The sequence below is a fragment of the Apus apus genome, chromosome 13 (assembly GCF_020740795.1).
Source record: "Apus apus isolate bApuApu2 chromosome 13, bApuApu2.pri.cur, whole genome shotgun sequence".
Classification (NCBI taxonomy): Eukaryota; Metazoa; Chordata; class Aves; order Apodiformes; family Apodidae; genus Apus; species Apus apus.
This window is the reverse complement of record NC_067294.1, coordinates 8,728,640-8,748,065: the sequence shown is the minus strand read 5'-3', so window position 1 is coordinate 8,748,065 and position 19,426 is coordinate 8,728,640. Positions and strand designations below refer to the sequence as shown.

Here is a 19,426-nt window from a genome sequence, read left to right as displayed (position 1 = left end):
AAGTGGTGCTGGCTGCAGGCTCCGGGAGGCAGCGCCTGCCTGAAGGATGCTCTGGGAGAGAAAGGAGAAGAAATGCTGGACACAGTGATGGACAGATGGCTTCCTTGTAGGGCCTGTGCCTCACTGACTGGTCAGGGACACCTGGCTCTCCACAGCCAAGCCCTGCATGTGGGGGTCTTGGACCACCAGGAGAAAGCGTGTTGTTGGTGGGGGAGAGGGTCTGGTTGTCCCCCTCAGCCTATTTTCTGGGTGGAACACCAAAGCCCTGGGGCCAGCTGGAGCTCAGCTAAGGGTGAACTTTTTGGAAGTGGACGGTAGTGGGGGTTTTGAGGACCTCTGGGACTGCGACTCTGAGGGAGCCAGAGGTCCAGCGATTTGGGGACATGTTTCTGTCATACTTGTGCCCTCTAGTGGCTTTGTCCCCTCTCTGGTCCCATGGCCACAATCCCAGTGCCATAACCACACTCCTGGTCCCGTGGTGGCTGGGGTCAGCCTGGCCCTGCACCTCCAGCACTGCCAGCCTTGGCATTCCCCATTCTTCTTGGGCAGTGAGCAAATGCCAGGTGAGAAAGGCGTGGGTCAGGCCAGGAGGGCACCTCAGCACTGCTTGATGCTGTCCCCATGGCCATCTCCTTCAGGCTGGGAGGGAGGCTTCTTCTTGGTTTCAAGATGGTTTGGTGTCATTTCATTTATCAGTTTTATTTTATTAATTTTTAGATCTGCAGGGAAGCAAAACCTTTCCAGAAACTTGAATCCCCAGCCAAAACTGTTGAGTGAATGACCCCAAAATGCATTTTATTCTGGAAAATCAAATCTTGACATTTCTATCACAAAGTTTCTCTTTTTTTGACTGCTTGGGGCTGTTCATTACCTTTCTGTCTCCTCTGTGTTTAATCACATGACAGCCTGAAAAAAACCAAACACAGTTTTTTCCTCATTCTACTGATGTTTCTCTTTTATCTAATAGGAAATAAAATGCCTCTTCCCCTCCAGCCCAAGGCAGCCACGGCTTCTTGGATCTTCTCCTTGGGGAGGGGATGCCTGGACACCCGTGACTCCTGCCTCCTGTGTGCCTCTCCCCCTCCCTGCATCTCCTCTCTCCGTGGTTTTGGACCCTACCCAGAGCTGCAGAAAGGGTGGGAAATGTGGTTTGGTGGGAGAAGCCCAGCCAGGCACTGCGGGTTCTTTGGGAGCTGATGGAGTAGGGTGAGGATGGGTTCCTGTGTTTCAGGGCAGTGTGAGCTCCCCTGTCTCCCGCAGGGACTGGGGAATGGGGGTGTCCCTGTGCACTTTGCAGGTGTCCCTGTGCACTTGGCAACTGTCCCTGTCTGTGCTCCCACTGCTAGCAGGGGGATATTTCCTATCTGAGAAAGCAGATGTTGGTTAGGAGCTTCCTGAGCAGTTTCTCTTCCCTCACAAAATTGCTGCTTGGAGAAAGAATTAAATTCTCCTTTGCTGTCGGTTTAGGGGAGAACAAAACCAAATGTCACCTGGATAAGTTCATGCTGCTGCAATCCCAGAGGCTGGAACTGCCACCCCAGGGCCGGGATTAGCCTGTCACTGAGAAAGCCACCATGACTGATGGTCCCTGGGAGGATCAGATAGATGATTGATGCTGGGATTAGCTTGCATGGTGGTTGTGGTGGCAGCAATGACCTGCAGCAGCAGCTTCACATTCCTGTGCTTGCACTGAGTCAACCCATGCCCATGGCCTACAAACCAGTGCATGCATTGAGTGGTGTCAGGTCTCTGCCCGCCCAGCGAGGGGCTTGGGGGGCAGCAGTGCTGCAGGCAACAACTGCCACAGATGTTCTGCATTTTGGATTTCACCCCATTCCAGCCTCGTTAGTATTGAAATTAAAAGCAAGTGTTTGTGAATTGGTAGCTGTTCTCCAAGACCCTAATTAGCAAATCTCTTCATCCCCTGGGGCTGCAATCTAATAGTGAAAAAAACAAAACCCAACACCCAAACAAGCCCCAAACCTTGTTTGATGGATCGGGTGTGCTACTGGAACAGTCGGAAGCGGCTCTTCCTGCTAATATGGTAATTAAACACTTCGATTGCAATTATTTTTGCAATTAGGTAAGTCTCTAATTGTTATTATAGGTGGCAGGGGTTTGGGTGCATGTTTGCCAGTTCTTCCTCCCAGAGCTGGAGCGAAGCATGGATGCCACAGATGATTCAAGGCCTGCTTCTGCCTGGCTTGTTTGGAGAAGATGAGTCCTCTGCGTGCTCACCTGTGGAGACTCGTTTCCAGCCTCTTTCCAAAGGAAGGTGCTGGTGAGGCAGCTTCTTCTGCCAAGGGTGCTCACTTCAGGGGTCTTGTAGCTCCCTGTTCCCAGGCTACACGAGGGAGGACCAGGGAGAAGACGTTGCCTGCCAGAGCATCACCACGCTGCAGGTCTTTCTCTGCCCGCTGATGCTCTGCTGGGGCTCAGCTTCGGGGCACCGGGGCGACAACCCAGCCCCGCGACTCTCCTGGTTCTCCGGAAGCCATTTGGTCTTTGCGACCACTACTGTTTGGAAGGGCCAAATGCACAGAGGTGCAAGCGGTAGGTGCTGAAGCCCAACGCTGCGGTTGCTCTGGATGTGCCCGGGGACCTGGGGGGCAGTGCGGGGTCCGTGTGCTGGGCGGGAGGGAAGTCCTGCCTGACCCCTGAGGTTTTCGGGGGGCACCGAGCTCCGGGGTGCTCGGGGGTACCGAGGGAGGGGTGTTCGCGGGTGAAGCTCCGCAGCGCGGCCGGGACCGAGGGGCCGGGACCGAGGGGCCGGGCGGGCGGGTCTGTCCCCGGCAACAAGCAGGGGGAGCTCCGAGCCCGCGCTGCTGCCGCCCCGGCCCCCGCTCCTGGGGTGCGGCGGGCCCGGGGGGTCCCCGGCAGAGCCCGGCTGTCCCCTGCCCCTTCGAGGGCTCACGGTCACTGGGTGGGGGTCAGGCGCCCCTTCCAGGTACACTCGCCCGCCGGGAGACCCCCGAGGCTGGGGCAGGAGTGTCCCGGAGCAGCTGGAGGGGCACCGGAGACCCGGCTCTGCCCTTGCCCCTTCCCCCTCCCAGGGCAGAGCCCCGGCACACACGGAGCCGGTTGGCCTGGGGGGTCAGCACCCCCCTTTCCCGGGCTGTTCTGCCAACAAGGGTCTGTCTGTGCCTCGGAAGTGCTGTGGGGTGCAGAACGAGCATGATGTGCCCAGGGGTAACTCCGGGAGGAAAACTGTCCCGTTGTACGGGGGGGGCATCCTTACTTGATCCTGTGTTGACTGGTCCCTGCTGCCGGCTGCCCCTTCTTCCCACCAGCTCAGGGACTGGGGTGGGGGGTCCCACAGGGCAAAGTGCTCTTTGGGTAGAAGGGTGCCAGCCCTGCTCAGAGCAGATGCAACTCATGACCTGGAGGCTTGTGCTGTGCGTGTCCAAGCTCTGTCCCAGCAGAAGGATGGGCATGGGACAGCAGGCTGTGGGGGGACAGGGAGGCTTTTCCCAGGACAAAGGACACCCAAAGTAATAAATAATCACATTTTCCTCTGTGTTTAATAGGTTTTTATACCATTGATGACTCTTGCACAGGCTCAGTGAAGAAACATCCTATTCTGCCAGTTTTAGTGTTGAGCTGCCAGGGAGGGCAGAGCCTGGGGACAAATCCCAGCTGCAAATCTTGTCCGTGGGGACAAATCTTCCCACGGCTCCAGCAGCTCCAGGGCCTCCCCCCTTGCAGTGGAGCTGGGACAGGGAGTGTGAAGCAGATGTAGAGAGTAGGGACAGCACTGATGATGCTAAAACCCTCCAAATGTGGGAGGCAGGCTTGCCCTGGCATGGATGCTGCAGGACCAGGTGTCCTGTGCACAGACTTGTGACTGCTGACATCCACCATGCCTGGCTCTCCTGCCATATTGCTCCCCCACCTTGCCCCCTCTGAAGGGTGCATACATCAATTGGACAGGGCTCCATGGAGGGTAGTGACTCTGCTTCCCTTCTCCATCCCAGGCTGGTCTGTCTGCTACCAAGACCTTGACTGCAGCCCCTTTTGCCCCATGTTGTGCCCACTCAGCCTGACCACTGCCCTGGGCCTAGGGAGGGCACCCCCATACTGGCCTTGCAGAAGGGACATGCTGGCTCCCAACCTAGCTCCTCAGGCACCACTACCTGCCAGTGCAGGGCTTGATGCTAGAGGTGTCCTGGCCACACTGGGGCAGGGGAGAGGTTTTTCTGCAGCTCCTCTGAGGGCTCTTCAAACACACCATCCTCATGGGAAGAAACTTGAGCAGGGAAAGGCCTCTCCAGCAGTGTTTTCAGATGGAGCAAATGCTGCTTGCCAGAGCATGGATCCTGTGGGGGAGCAGATTGGGGATTTAGTGGCCTTGCAGAATGGAGATGGACCCCTTTCCCCCCCCCCCCCTTTCATGTTCCCCAGCATAAGGGAGGATGCATTAAGCACCCACTGTTTCTGGGAGGGACTGTGGTCTGATGCTGTGAGGATGCAGAGCACAGCTATGTGCTTAGTGCTGATACTTGGGCAGAGCTGAGCAGGCTCCTGTCAGCCCAGGACCCATCATCTGACATCACTCTGAGTAACATCATCTTGCTTTGTGGCTTCTTTTACCTGCTCTTCCCATCTGCTTGGACCAGCCAGCAGCAGCAGGGTTGCTGCCTGTGAAAATAGGTTGATAAAAGTAGGTGTCCTGGGATCTAGGCTCCTTTTCCCCACTGAGGCAAATGGATTTGGGTCTCTTTTGGGCAAGTGCCCCATGCGAGGTGACATTTCCTTTCCCCACCCCCATGGCACAGAGCGGAAATCTGTGACCACATCAGGACCTCAGATCTGTAAACCTCTCCACCAGAGTGACTTTGCTTCATTCTGCTGATTAGATTAGCAGTCTCTCAGGGAGTGGCTGGTATTTTGCCTTTACTTCATGGAAACAAAAGTTATTTTGGAAGATCTGTGCAGCACAGAGAGGGGAAGCATGTAGTAGAAAAGCTGGAGCTGGTGTCCTCTCCACCCCTGGTGTCAGGCAATGACATCAGCAGTGGTGATGCCAGCTCGTGTCTGTGCTGGGGAGGGTCACTGTGAGCTTGCTGTGTCCTTTGGGATTGGCGTTTCACCCTGCTCCCTCTTGTGGGGCAGGACTGGGGCCCTGGTGATGCCACCCTGGGGAACAGCCTCTACACTGTGACCTCCCCACTGAACGATGCTTGAGCCTTGGCATGTCACATCGAGGGATCTGCAGCCCAGCAGGGTGGGCTGGGGTCAGGGGGATCTTGCTGCCCTCTCCTGCTCTGGCACCTTCCTTTCCAAGCCTCTGCTTCTCCTGTTGACAGGCAATTGCATTTCCAGGATGGTTCATGGGCAGCCCCTTGGAGAGGTGTGGGCTGATGCTGTGCCCCAGGGGGTGGGGGTGTTGCAGTCTCCTGCAACAGCATCAGCTCCCTCTCGACTGCACGTGTGGGCAGGCAGCACTGGCTGTTGCCATTGCCATGACCTTGGTTAAAGGTTAGCAGTGCTCTGTGTACAGCAGGGAAAAGTGTACCTAGCTTCCAGCACGCAGGTGACCATATCTTCTCCCCCAGGGCACAGTCAATACAGGACAGCCCAGGTTATCAGCATGCATTGTTGGAGGGAGAGCATGTAGAGGTCAGGGTGACCTTGCCTGACTGTTCCTGAGAAGGGTTGCACAAAGTGGCTCTCGAGCTGAGAGGAATCCCCATGCATGACACCACATCTTCCAGCTCTGCACCACTGGTAGGGAGCAGCAATGCCCTGTGCAGCATCAGCCCCTCACCTCCACAGCCCTGCCAGCATCCCTGTGAAAGCTGCCTGCAATTTATGTGAAGCTGATGTAGGCTTGCATGAAAATGAAGCATGCTGGAAGTCTGCAGTCTGAACACAGCTGCCTCTGCAGTGTGTGGAGGGACAGGCAGGATGCAAGCATCTTCCAGGGCTTCAATGCAGGGTGGCTGTGTAAGCTCACACCTCCAGGACAGCTGAGGAGTCCATGACTCTGCACCTGCCCTGGCTTTGGGGCTGGGCTTGGAGAGCAAATGGTACTGGAGAGAGGAGTGAGGATGCACTTTGGATGGTATCACCCTCTGCACCAAGAACTGTCAGGATGAGACGACTGGACCAGGGAAAATGCAATGGATGTCACAGCAGGTAGAGCTGCCCCCTCCCCTTGTTTGCACCCAGTGACAATGGTCCCATACTCACCCTGTGACCCTCACCTCTGCCACTGAGTTTCTTCCTGAGGAAATATGAGTGTTGTCCTTTCAACCTTGCAGGATTTTGGAGGAGGGCAGCCAGGGATTGAAGGCTTGGATATGTAGGTCTTAGGGCAGTGGGCTGGCTGAGATTCATGGGAAAGCGCTGGCACTGAAGAGAGTTAAATTGCACATGAAGACAAAGAAAAGAGAGAAAAATAAGAGATTAGTTGGTCACTGCGAGCCTGGTTGAGTCTGGCTTTGCTTTGTGGGGCACCAGGTTCTGCCTTCCTGGTTTCTGGCAGCTGGGGCAGTGATTGTTTCCTACAGGAACTGACTTCTTTCTGCCCATGTTTTGCAGCCACAGGCCTGCCCCAAGCTGCCCTGAGCACAGCTGGTGTGTGCAAGAGGGTGATCCAGAGCTGCTTGCTCAGCTCTGCCATTTTCTGCCTGATACAGCCCTGCTTGTGCTGAGCACTCCTCTCAGGCTTTTAATCTCTCTGGACCTCAAGGACTGGTCTCACAACCTACAGCAATGGCTGGTGCTTGGCACACTCCTCTTCAGAGTCCTGTCCCTCTGCAGTAGAAGCAGGTTCCTGAGGTCCATCAGGTGTTGTGCATGCAAGCAGTGTGTTCCTGTACTGGCTTTGTGTGCCTTGTCTTGCCTCTTTGGTGCCTGGTGGGCAGGCAGAAGTGACTGTCCTCCTTTGCATTCCTGCTTGGTCCTGTACCCTCTCCCCTACCTGGTCCTTGCCCATGGAAATGGCTCCAGCCCTTTAAGAGCTGTGGTGCTCTCATGGCCTTTTGATTTCCAAAGCAGCTATGACTCTGACCTCCCGTCCCTGCTCCTGATGCCTTGAGACCAGCTGCAGTTCTTCACTATTCCCATCATCATTTGCTGGCCTTTTTTGCTCTATGCCTCATAACAGGGAATAACATTGTTATTAAGGCCAACAGTTCAAAATACTATTGGTCATGCTTCCCCTTGAGTGACCTTGTGGAGCTGCTTTGAGTTGAGATCTTCTGAGCTCTGGTCCTTCTTATTTGAGGAGTTATGAGTTTCTGGAGTGCTTTGTGGTGTTCTTTTTCTGTTAATGTGACCAGGGCAGACAACTGGGAAGCCTATGCAGAAGGGAAAGGGGAGAGGAACCCAGCTCTGTTTGTGCTTGGGGTGAAATTGGCTGCCAGGCTTTTGGTGTACAGGTAAATCCTGTTCCCTCCTGTCCTGTATGGTATTAGTTGATCCAGGTCATCTGCAGACAAGAAATGTTCATATATTTGATAATGGAAAAAAGAATTGGAAGGGGCTACATGTGATCCTTGGTTTATCATTTCTGTGCAAGGAAGAGAAGTAAAAGAAAAACTTCTGAGAAGTAATAGCTGATCATATGGTGCTTGAGCAACTCTTAGCTGAATGCAAGCAGAAACCACAGCAGTGGTGCTGTGTAGGGTGGGAGGAGATCTCTGAGTTTAGAGAGGTCAAGAAACACCCCTGTGCTTGAGTCTTCCTCTCTTGCTTCTGCACAGTTCCTGTGTCCCATGTGTAACTGCACCGTTACGGCACTGGCTGCCACTCACCCTTCTCCCTCCCATCTCCTGCACCCTTGGGAGCAAATCCAGCTGGGAGAATCATTGGGGTTGATTTTAGTGATGGAGGGGCTTCAGCACCCAGAAGTAAGGGCAGCTTGGAGCCACATGCTGGGTGCCTGTGCTGGGGCTTTTGCCAAGCCCTGCTGATAATGGGCAGCTGCACACTGAGAGTTTGGGGATGGAGGTTCCCTGGTTGCTGCTGACCCCAACGTGGGCTATGGGTGCAACTTCTGTAGCAGGATCAGGCCCTCCATGGACCTGGTGGATTGTGTCCAGAGGAGGCCAATGAAAATTATCAGAGGGCTGGAGCACCTCTCTTATGAAAACAGGCTGAGGGAGTTGGGGTTGTTCAGCCTGAAGAAGAGAAGACTCTGGGGAGACCTTACAGTGATGCTGCAATACCTGAAAGGGGCCTGTAAGAAGGCTGGGGAAGAGCTGTGCACAGGGGTGTGTAATGGTAGGACAAGGGGTTATGGTTTTAAGCTAGAGAAGGGTAGATTTAGGTTGGACATTAAGTAAAAGTTTTTTAATATGAAGGTGGTGGATACTGGAACAGGTTGCCTAGAGAGGTGGTGGGGGCCCCATCCCTGGAGACATTCAAGGTCAGGCTTGATGGGGCTCTGAGCAATACGTTCTAGTGTGAGATGCCCTTGCTTACTGTAGGGAGTTGGACTAAAAGACCTTTAGAGGTCCCTTCCAACCCAAGACATTCTATGATTCTATGACCTTGTCTATCTGGGAAAGTTAGAAGAGGGAAAGCCAGCAGGCCAGTGACTCTGACTTCTGCTTGGGGAACAGAAAATCATTTTTCTTCCTCTTTTCTTTCCTGTCATTTCATTATTCTTCCATTGTGGTAAGGCAGCACTTGGAAATGTTGTCAACTTTCTCCTTTGCTTCTCCCTCTCAGCTGTGTAAGGAAGTGCCACCAGCCTGTTTCCCATCACCAGTTCTCCCTGGCTGGCTGCAGAGTCCCAGTGCACAAACTCCCAGTTTGCTCAGGAGCTGCACTTCTGTGTAAGTAAAGAGCACAGCTCTGCCTCAGTCTCTGTGTGTTTGAAGGAGCACGTCTGCCATGCCAGACACTTCCTTTCCACCCTTTTGTACGCATCTGCAACTACGTTTATGAAATCCTGTAACTTTGCACTCTTTCTTGGCTCCTGGGAAGCTGAAAAGGCAAACCAAGGAGCTTCAGTCTTGTATTTGTGCTCATCCATTCCTCTGTGTCTCCTGGGTAATGTCACATCTGATCCCCAGGGCAGGCACGATGCTGGCTGAGAGCTTTGAATGGCTCTGCCCTTTGGTTTACCTCCCTATGTTCTCTTTTTGGTGTCTTGAGACTGTGTTTCTGGGACAGGATCAAAGGCACATGCTGCAGGAGAGCACGAGTGTGGCTTCTTTGCTGGCATGCTGGAAATGGGGAGTCAAAGAGCACCTTATCTACTGGATGGAAAGTTTCTGGTCTGTTTATCAGGCACTGCCTAGAAGTCAGATTAAAGTCTGGGGAGTAGCAGTCTGCACCATGGCAGACAGCACACTGCTCTGTTCTGATGCTCAGGTGGGTGAATGCCTCGGGGCATGGCAGTGGGCAGGTGGCCCAGCCCTGTGGGGACACAGATGTCCAGGAAGGGGACTGGTGCCACAGCCTGGCACAGAATTCACTCACCTTGCACCCACCCTCCTCCCTCGCTGCACCCACATCCCTCTGAGGGAACTGACCCCTGGGATGTGCTTGGGGTGATGCTGAGGAAATTTTTGGAGTCTTTGGCTCTAGCTTTACACGGGTATTTGTATTTCTAAAAGCATTTGCCAACGTAATTTTGGCTCTTTTTGCTCCTTTCCAGAGATGGGAATGGAATTTGCTGTTGGCTGAATTCACTGCTGATGTAAAGCGGCAGCGCTGAGGGTGAGTGGCTTGGCTGGGAAGGGAGACTGCAGAGCTGCTCTGCAGGGAGCTGGGGACACAGATTGTGGCTCCTGGGAAGTTCCCAGCCTGGTGGTGGGTGCCCTGACTCTGTGCCCCAGAGCTAACACCCTGTTCTCCTCCCTGTCACTTTTCCTGAGCCTCTCACAGCTCTGTAGTATGCCCAGGCTTTGCTGGCTGCCCACCACTGGAGAGGGGGACACAGCTGGTTTTTGGGAGCAGCTACCCCTCATTTTGTCCAGCAAATTCTGATGACAAAATGGTCCCCATTACCCAGCAAAGCCAGGGATTTTTTGTGCTGCCAGTGAGCGGGTTGTTGTAGGGGTGGCCAGCCACACATGAAGCTGGAGTAGCTGGTTTTGTGTTGCCAGCATGGAGGGTTGTGAGCTGGGTCACTACTGGTGGTGATGAACTTCTGAATGGCTGCAAAGAACAAGAGTTTTCTGGGCAATGATCTCCTGCTGGGGCATCAGCTTGTTGCTTAAAAGCTCATGGACAACGTGGGGTCCCCACCCACCTCTGCCTCAGTCTCTGAGGATGGACCTACCATCAAAGCCCTGCATGTAAGAAGACTTACCTCTTGAGGGCTCTGTCAGTCAGCAAGATCCCCTTCCCATTCCTCATCTCCAGTTTTAGGGGTTTACCCTCCTGCCTGCATTTCTTTTCCCAGGAATGGGCCTTCTGGAGGGGAGGCAGGTGGGAGCTTCTGGGGCTCCCAGTCCTGCAGCAGTGCAGCAAGTGCTGGTAGGCCAGTCGGAAATCCCTGTTGAGCGTCCCATAGAGGATGGGGTTCAGGGCTGAGTTGGCATAGCCCAGCCAGAGAACAATGGACATGGGTGTGCCTTTCACCCTGCTGTCCCCCCACATCCCCCGGTATATGAACACTGTGAAATAGGGGAACCAGCACACAATGAAGGCTCCCATCACCACTGCCAGTGTCACAGTGGCTTTGTGCTCTTTCACCATGGGAGGCACGGGGCCGTTGCTGCTGCTGCACCACGTGTGGTTTATCCTCTTGGCTTGCTCCCTTGCTATCTTGAATATCCGGTAGTAGGTGATGCACATGATGACCAAAGGGATGTAGAAGGTGAGCAAGGCGTCCACTAGCCCGTACAGAGGGTTCACCTCCAGCGTGCATTCCTTGTTGCAGTTGGAGACTGTGTTTTGCACTGCTGTCCCGTTGGTGTTCCAGCCCAGGTGGATGGGTAGGAAGGAGACCATCAGTGAAACAGTCCAAATAACAACCAAACCCACAGCCACTCGAGAACGAGTGACCAGCTGGTTGTAGCGGAGAGGGGTGGTGACGGCAAAGTAGCGGTCCAGGCTGATCATGAAGAGGTTGAGGATGGAAGCTGTGCACAGCATGACGTCCAGGCTGGTGTAGATGTTGCACAAAGTGCTGCCGAAGGGCCACTCCTTGGAGAGTTCATAGAAGGCGGAGAAGGGCAGCACCAGGAGGGCCAGCAGCAGGTCGGTGATGGCCAAGGAGACGATGATGCAGTTTGTCAAGCTGCGGAGCCGGTGGTCAAGGGTGACGGCCAGACAGACGATGATGTTGCCGCAGAGAGTGACCACGATGAGGAGGACAAGGCAGGTCCCAATCAGCAGCTGCAGGGGTTGGTCCAGGGGTTTTTGAGAGCTTGTATGGTTGTAACACGGATCCATAGTGCAGTTGCATGGATGGAGCAGGCCTGCTCTCACCAGCTCTAAAGCTACTTGGCACAAGTGTCTACCAGGCAGCCCTAGAAACCTTTCCAAAGTGACCTTGGGCCTACAGTGACCTTGGAAAACATTGTGGAGTCACTTCATGTATTCAGCCTTGTACACTAGGAATGATGTGGCCTAGGGAAAAATGTGGCCCTGCAACTTGCTTGTGCCCATTGGCTCTATTTTGGAGCTCAGTGCTGGAGATGATCCCCTACAGCAGCTGGTGGGTCTCAGCTGCTCCTGTTTCCTCTCCTGCTTTCTCCTTTTCTCTGAATGACCTTGGGGTCAGGTCCCGGAGGGTCTCAGGTTCTCTGCACGCTTGTTTGGTGGTCAGCAGTGCTCCAGCAGGGACAGAGCTTTGCCACCTCCAGAGGACAATCTGCAAAGAAAACAACTCAGAGCTGCAATGGTCAGAAGTCCTTTCAGCTGCCCCTCAAAACCCTCCATAAATGGGCTTCTGCACCTCTCTAGATACTCCAGCCCACTTAAACCTGAATTGGGAAGTCCCTGGGCAGTCAGGCACACACATCTGTGCCAGCTGGTCTCCCCCAGCCCCAGGGGTGCCCACGTAACCTTGGAATGTTGAGAGAAGGGCGGGGATTATAGAGGTGCCAAATTCTTACAGGCTTACAACAAAAACAAGGACTGTGAGGATATGAGAAAGCAGTTGTGCTTTTCTTATGCTGTCTAGCAAAATTAGTCACCACTATGTAATTTTGGCAGCTCAGCTGCGGCTGTAAGTCCCATTAAACTTTGTCTTTGTATCTTCACTTTGCAGCAATCCATGCCTTGTGTTGGTCCCTGCTGCCAGGAACCACACTGGCTCCTGCAATCTGGAGAGGAAATCCTTGCTTTGCTGAGTAAAAGAGGGATCCATTTGTCAGTGGTGCAATGTCCTGGGGTGGAAGTGGCTGGAAAGGCTGCTGACAGCTGCTGGCAATGGGACTGATTAAGCTGAAGGGCAGTATGGAAGTTTGCTGTTCAAGGGGAATTTGCATGGAGCTAGTCCTGCTGTGGGACAGGAACACAGAATAGAGAACATGTAGGCTGACTTTTTATTACTATTTTCTGTCTGGATGCAAATAACAAAGCTGTATTTTTCAAGAGCAGGAACAACACAGCAAACCCCTCTAACCTCCAAAAGAGCTTTTAGCTGCTGATTACAGTGGTCTCCAGGGCCACGCTGCAACCAGATTCAAAGGGGCCTCAGTTACTGTGCAACTGCAAGTAACACCCGCGTTGGGAAGGTGTCTGAAGGGAAACTGAGGCACTGAAGGGACATGAGAGAGGTGGCTTGGAGCAGGCTGAGGACCCAATTGCCTGTGCTAGGACCTAATGAGCTGCCTGTGCCACAGCAGTGGTCTCTCCCCATGCAATTCCCTGGTGAGGTGATGGGTCTCCCCATCCTCCCTGATGTGCTGGTGGGGGACAGCTGTGCTAGTCCCTGTGGGTGATGCAGGATCCAGCTCCCCCAGCTCTACGCAGCCCATGGAACAGCAGTGAAGCCCTCCCTGGTGGTGCACAGGCTTGTGCAGGAAGGTAGAGCTGATTTTTCAGTGGGCACAACAGGCTGCAGAGGTGGATCAAACAGAAGAAACTCCAGGAATGGAAAAGGTCCAGCCTTGGCAGAGGACAGAGGTGAGATTTTAAAGTTAAACTCACACTGTAAGAACCAGATAACAATGTGGAGGGGGCTGAAATACTCTGGAGACATTTTATGTCTTTGATTCAAGGTTAAAGGTATGGGCACCAAGGCAGGGGGTATACTGGGGAGACTCCATGAGTAAATAAGCAGTGATTGCCAGGAGCTGTACAGTGGTGAGATTAGAGACGATACCTGCAGCCCTGCTGCTTCTTAAAAAATTGAGAAAAAAAAAAAAGACAAGTGATGAACTAGCCTGTGGGAAGCCTTACGTTGAGCAGAGCAAACTCATTGCCGGACAGGGAGTCCTCTGAATCTGGGCGCCGGGATTAAGGCTGTGAGGAGAAGGATGCGGTGCTCTCCGCGCCGGTGGCAGCATGCGGGGCTGTTCCTCACCTCCTGCTGCAGCGCCGGCTCTTGCCACGGAAAGCTCTTTGTTCAGGCACAAAAGGAGTGTGGAAAAAGCTGAGCGCTGCCTGCTCGCTGACGGCAACGACGAGAACAGGTTGTTCTCAGAGAAGGGTATTTCCAAGTGAAAGGGGTGTTTTTTCACTGCTTTCAACATGTGGAAATGGCAGGATAAATTATAGGAGTAGAACACTTAGAAAATGCTGGGGGTGGATTGCAGCCTCCTACGTGGCTGCTTCACCACACATCACCAACCTGTTCCTGCCAGCAGCTCTCGTGGGCTCTGGTGGGTCCCAGCTCCAGGTGTGTCCCAGCTCTGGGCACATCAGCATGTTCAGCACCTGCTGTGGTGTTGGCAGTGCCATGGGGCAGCCCTGTGCTGAAGACCTGGCCAGAAGTAGTTTTGTTTCTTATTACTTTTTCTGATTAGCTCAGGGCAAGAAATGGGCACTTCCCTTTTTTTTTTTTTTTCCTCCCCTTGGCCAGGGAGTAGAAAGAATTTCCAAGTGAGATATGGAGCCACTGGGCTGAGCTGTGGTAGGGAGGAGCAGCAGTCCCCAAATGAAGTGGACAGAGGTGTCCCCTGAAGAGGAGTCCAGATAGACCTGAGCTCTTGGCAGTTCAAAGCCCTGTACATGAGGGCAGCTGCCTGCAAACCCTTGGGACTTTGTTCCTCTATGGGACAGGGCAGGACCTGCTTCCTGCCTGTTTAGATGTGTGATATTGCAACATTAACTGTGGTGTGGGGGTGAGAGGCTTTCCTTTCCCTTGGCCAAATTGTCTTATGGAAACATTCCCCAAAGTGCTCATGGTCTCCAGATGTGGCTTTGCAGGAAAAGCAGGCTGGAGGCTTGTGTGGACAGGGGGCTGTGGGGCCAGCCTGCTGCTGTCAGAGTGCAGTCCACAGGACAATGCACCCAGCTCTGGGCTCCCTCCTGCAGCATGGGCCCTCTGGGACTCCACATCTGCCCCTGATTTTCTCCCCAGGTCACTCACAGCCACCTTTAGTACCAGGTCCTGTGTCCTCTGCTCCTGTTGCGTTTTGGCAGAGTGAGCTTGTTTCCTCCTTGGTGTAGCAGCTGTTTCCCTGTGGCAGCCTTTCTGGCAATAGCCTGAATAAATTATACTCTTTCAGTCTTGTCTCACCAGGCAGCTTTTACATTTACCTGATTATCCTCATTATCACAGCCTGGACCTGTTCCTGGTTCAAAATCACCCTCCTGCCAGTGAGGGACCAGAGTAGGGCACTGCTTCTGGGTCATCCTTCTAGTGCCTTTTCCAGTGGTGCTGGTGCTCTGATGGACACTCTCTGCTGTGAAGACTTGTCAGGTTGCATTTGTTTTGTTGCAGTCATTGCAGGGTTCCCTAAAAGCCAGATATTTTTCCCGTGGTGTTTTCAGCTGCTTAGAATACCATTTTTTGCTCTTAGTTCCTAATACAAGCTTGTGCCAGCTTGTGGTGCTTCTGCTGATCTTCAGATCTCCTGGTTCTTCTCCTGTAGTACTTAGTCCCTTGCCCAGTTCAAAACTTGTCCCAAGTTTCTCACCAGTGCATTTTCTTAAACTCATGTTTTCTGAGCCAACATCACTAATGTAAACCTTTAAATAAAATGTATCTGATCTTTAAGGAACTCTATTAGTAACCTTTTCTGGAGCATTAATGATCCTTCTGTTGTAATGTGCTATTGTCTCCCTGTGAGTCTCCTTACAATTCTCAGTAATTTTTCTGAATAGGTACTTGCAGCCTCTGTTGCAGCCTGTTACATTTAATCTGCTGTGTTCACATTTTAAAATGGCAATTCTCTCTTCTGGGAAGGGGTACTGTGATTTTTCCATGGGAAATTTCTGTTGCATTTTACCCTTTTATTTCTCCTCCCCATCTTTCAGTGTCCTTTCCTCCAGCATCATTTATTCCAGCACTTTGTGCACTTTTGCAGTAAGACTAATGGGATGCAACACCCACTCCGGCAGTGTAGGTAATATGTTTGCTGCTCTCTGTTTGTGTGCTTCTACTTCTGGCATAACAGGCTTGTTTATAATCTACTAAAAGCCCAGGTACACTTGGCACCATGAGCGGATATACGGGCAGAAAGGAGCACTCAGCAAGTCCCTGAATGTGGCAGCCTGTCTTTGGGAAGCATTTCCCTCTCCCTGAAAGGGCACCGACTGTGATGGCTGGGGGCACAGGAGAAGCTCTGCATGAAGCATTTTAGCTCTGTCCTGGGGACACAGTGGCTGAGCTCTCAGGCAGGCTTTGAATGTCACTCTGCCTGCTGTGTTAACTTCTTTCTGAGCAAAGTGGCAGCAGAAGTCACTCAGGAGCAAAGCAAATTCCCTGGCTCCGCAGAGCTCATAGCAGAGCACCACAGCTTTTTCTAAAATTGTGTTCAAGTGCTTCCAGAGATTAAACATCTGGGCACAATGTGAGAGATACTTCAGACAAGGCTGTGAGATGGGCTGGAGGGTGGGGATTTCTTCTGGTCTTAAAGGGGATGTTTGAAGTTCTATGGTGGGGAGTGGGCAGGGCCAGGAGCTTCAGGGACCCTGGAAAAGGGCTGCTTCAATCCTCCGCCAGAGCCATGAGCCTGTCTCACAAAAGGACAAGCCCAAATTTGCCAGAGTTTAGGCTTGAAGGCAATGTGAGAGGGCACAAGTGTAAGAGTGGTGCAGAAACCAGCTTGCCTTGCTGTCGGGCCTTGGTAAGGTTGATGGCCTATTTCTAGTTTATGAGCAGCTTTTCTGGAAGGGGCTGTGCTCCTCCCCACACCTCCCATGTGCTGCTGCACCCCATAGCATCCCCCAGCCCACCTCTGCTCAGTTAGCCCCATCGCTGGAGCCCTTGTTCCCTTGTTTCCATCTCTTCCTCGCAACTGCTCATCTCCCCTCTGCTCCCCAGGGCAGGGCTGTTGGGTGTGGAGCTCCTGGGTGCTCACCCATCCCTTGAGTGGGCAGGCACAGCTCACTCCATGATCTCACAGGTGAAACTGGAAACAGAGGTGCTGGGCTCAGAGGGTGTGCTCAGAGCTGTGTGAGTTCCCAGCAGAAGTCCCAGGGTTCAGCCTCTTGCAGAAGCCTATTCCAGAACAGCAAGCACTGCATACCTGGGGGACTACCCACCCCTCCTGTGCCAGGGATAGAGCCCAGCATGGGGATTCCCTGCCCCACAGAGCCAGCTGTGCCCCTGCATGGGACAACCTCTGCTCTAGCAGATGCCCACCAACAGCCCGGGTGTGGAGGGGTTGGGGTGCTCAGAGAAAAGGGCTCTGGCAGCTAGGTACAAGAAGTTGGCTTAGCAGCAAACCTTGTGGGGAGGCTGCTGGGGCAGAGATGCTTTGTACTTGCAGACGCCCGGGCAGGCGCTGCTCTGCACCCTGGGTACGCTCCGCCCGTGCTCTCCTCCTGACCCTGATGTTCTCAGCTCTGGTGGACCCTGCCAACAACAGCCAGCAAAAGCCCCCAAACTGGTCTCTGCTTCAGGCACAGCAGGGTGCCCTGTGGATCTCTTGCTCTGACCCAGATGGTTCGTTTGCTGGGTGCTTAGCATGCCCCAACCTCAGCAAGGACCCACCAGCTCTCCCAGATCTCACCTAGAGAGTGATTTACCAGCAGAACAACTAAGTGAAAAGTAAGGCAAAAGCTTTACCTGGGGAAGGTGCTGCTTTCCTGCAGCCCCTGAGCAGGTAGGAGCCCTCGTTGGCTTCACTGCCTCCAACTTTCCGCCGGCGTGTGGCTCAGTTTGTGAAGGCAGCAGCAGCGTGTGCTGCGAGCGGCCGCTGCTCCTCTCCCGCTTCCCTCCCTCCTCTCGCACCAATATCCAGGCAGCGCCGTGACTGCATCATGAGTCAGACCACAAGTGGGTGGGATCAGAGCTGTGAACTCAGACGCTGAGGTTATCATCCGGCAAATTTGAAATGCTGAAAGTGAGCAGGTCTCTGGGCAGGCGGTGTGTCGGGCTCCACCGAGCCGTGCCAGGCACAGAGAGGGGCGTGGGGTGCAGGTTGCCTCCCACTGCTGCTTGCTTGTGGGCTGCTGTCCCCTTACTTGCTAAGGTGAAGGTTTCAGGGCCCTTGCTGGTTACTGACCACGAGCAAATCCTCCCACCCGGTTGGCTCTTTGCTGCAGGCACACGCTTGCCTGCTGCTGGGAGGCCTGATGCCATCACTTGTTCCCAGTGCAAACCTGGCTTTGCAATCGATGTGACCCCCCCTGAGAGCAAGGGCAGCTGAGCCTGGAGCTGAGATGGCTCAGAGGCCATAGGGAGGATAAGGTTCTCTGGTTGCACTGGGAAGAGATAAGGAAAAAGGATGGGTAGATGCCAAGTGAGAGGAGGAAACTGGAGCCCAGCAGACACTGGGGTGCAAATTGACTCCTAGTGCAACTCATGGTGGTAGGAGGAGCTCAGGTCAATGTGCCAGGGATTCTGCACACAGCAGGGAGAGGCTTTGCCTGCTCCAGATCAGTGGCAGAGATGCTCCAGGCTGGGCATTTTCTTGTGAGGCTGCATTTCCCTCTGCTGAGAATTGTCCCCTGGATGTGCAATGGCAGGGAGGAAATGCACCTAATGACAGGCAGTGACAGCCTTCTGTGTCTCTCAAAACTTTCATTTGTGGGTTTCAAACCACTGTGTGAGTATCAACTGCCAAGCCAGCTGTGTGAGGACCTGTTTCCCTGTTTCCCCTTTTAGCTCTCCTCTTGAGCTGAGCAGGTCCCAGGCTGTCAGCAGAGCCTGGCCACCTCCCTGGATCCACATGGCCCTGGGAGGACAGTGCCAGGAGCAATGCACTGCAAGTGAGGTGCTTCAGCCCCCAACAGCTTTTTCTGAGCCCCCCAAGCAAATAGCCAGGGACTGACTTATTACAGTTCGGATGTTGCCATGGGCTTCCTAAGCTGGAAGGAGATGGATTCTGCTGCTGCTCCAGCTGGGCTGAGCTCCCCTAAAGCCCTGCACTGGGAACAGAGAGCACGTTCCAGCCTCCATCTCTGCCAAATGGGGATACCAGCAGCACTGGCACACAGACCAAAATGCCTTTGATGTGTTTATCTCTGCAAACCAAAGCCCAGATCTGTCTTTAATAAGCTTATGATCTGCTAGAGCTGGAGAGTTTTCCCACTGATAGGCAGCCCTGTAACGTGTCTGGGTAGCAGAGCTGTGAACTGGCTGCCTGGAGCTTCTCAAGTTGCTGGTGTGAGCAGCGTGTGGCCTCAGAGGGATCCCTCCTGCAAAACAAGATTCAAATCTGCTCAGGAATGTCTGCGTCACCTAAAGTCTCCAAGATGTTGATTTATTCCAGGGCCCCTTGCTTGGCTCTGCTCTAGGAGGGGTCTGTCATCTTAAAGTCTCAGGACAGGAAGCACCATGTAGGGATAAAGGGCTCTAGTTATTGGGGCAGGGTCCCTTCTCCAGCCTCCTTGCCTATTCCCTCCCAGTAACAGGTCCCTACTGCCTGGGCAGGAGAGCCCCACAGGGCAGGCTCTGAGCTCAGAGTGCTCCATCTTCTCAACGACTTTGGAGATCTTCAAGAGTTTAAACTCTCACCTGCAGGCAGCCAACAGAGAGGGGAGGTTGCACTGTCCCCACTGTGCTGTCTCCCCCAGCCAGGGACCAGGCTGGTGGCTGGAGCTGGGGTCAGGCTGCTGTGCCTGTCCTAGGCTGCATCCCTCATTCCCAGCTCTGCAGAAGGATGCTGGGTCCAGGGTGCTGTGGTTGTGGTGGTGGAGCAGCCTTGGGCTTGCAGGGGCGTCTGCGTCATGGGGAAACCCACCACTTCTGCTCAGGAGAGCCTCAAAATCTGACCTTGTACAATGGTTGGGTGACTGTGGACCTTCTGAGGGTCCACATGGGCTGGTGTGCTAGATGTAGGTTAATTGGAGAGTGTGGCACTGGAGATGTGAGAAAGTACATCCTGTGTGGACCATGTGGTGAGGTGCAGGGAAGCAGCTGGACCTGGAGCTGAAAGGAGCTGTGCAGGGCATTCCC

General features: G+C 53.7%; 1 protein-coding gene across 2 annotated transcripts; it reads right to left on the bottom strand.

Moving 5' to 3' along the window:
- Positions 1 to 3,524: 3,524 nt before the first annotated feature.
- On the bottom strand, positions 3,525 to 17,235 carry HRH2 (histamine receptor H2). 2 transcript variants are annotated; one of them, XM_051631527.1, is made up of 4 exons: positions 17,093 to 17,235; positions 10,271 to 11,779; positions 6,193 to 6,354; positions 3,525 to 4,316 (listed from the first exon to the last, which is right to left on the bottom strand). In XM_051631527.1, the coding sequence occupies exons 2-3, from the start codon at positions 11,356 to 11,358 to the stop codon at positions 6,336 to 6,338; spliced, it is 1,107 nt and encodes a 368-aa protein (XP_051487487.1). In that variant the 5' UTR covers positions 11,359 to 11,779; positions 17,093 to 17,235; the 3' UTR covers positions 3,525 to 4,316; positions 6,193 to 6,335. The 2 variants fall into 2 exon arrangements, with proteins under 2 accessions (XP_051487487.1, XP_051487488.1); XM_051631528.1 differs by having other exon boundaries at positions 6,207 to 6,354.
- Between the last annotated feature and the right edge of the window lie 2,191 nt (positions 17,236 to 19,426).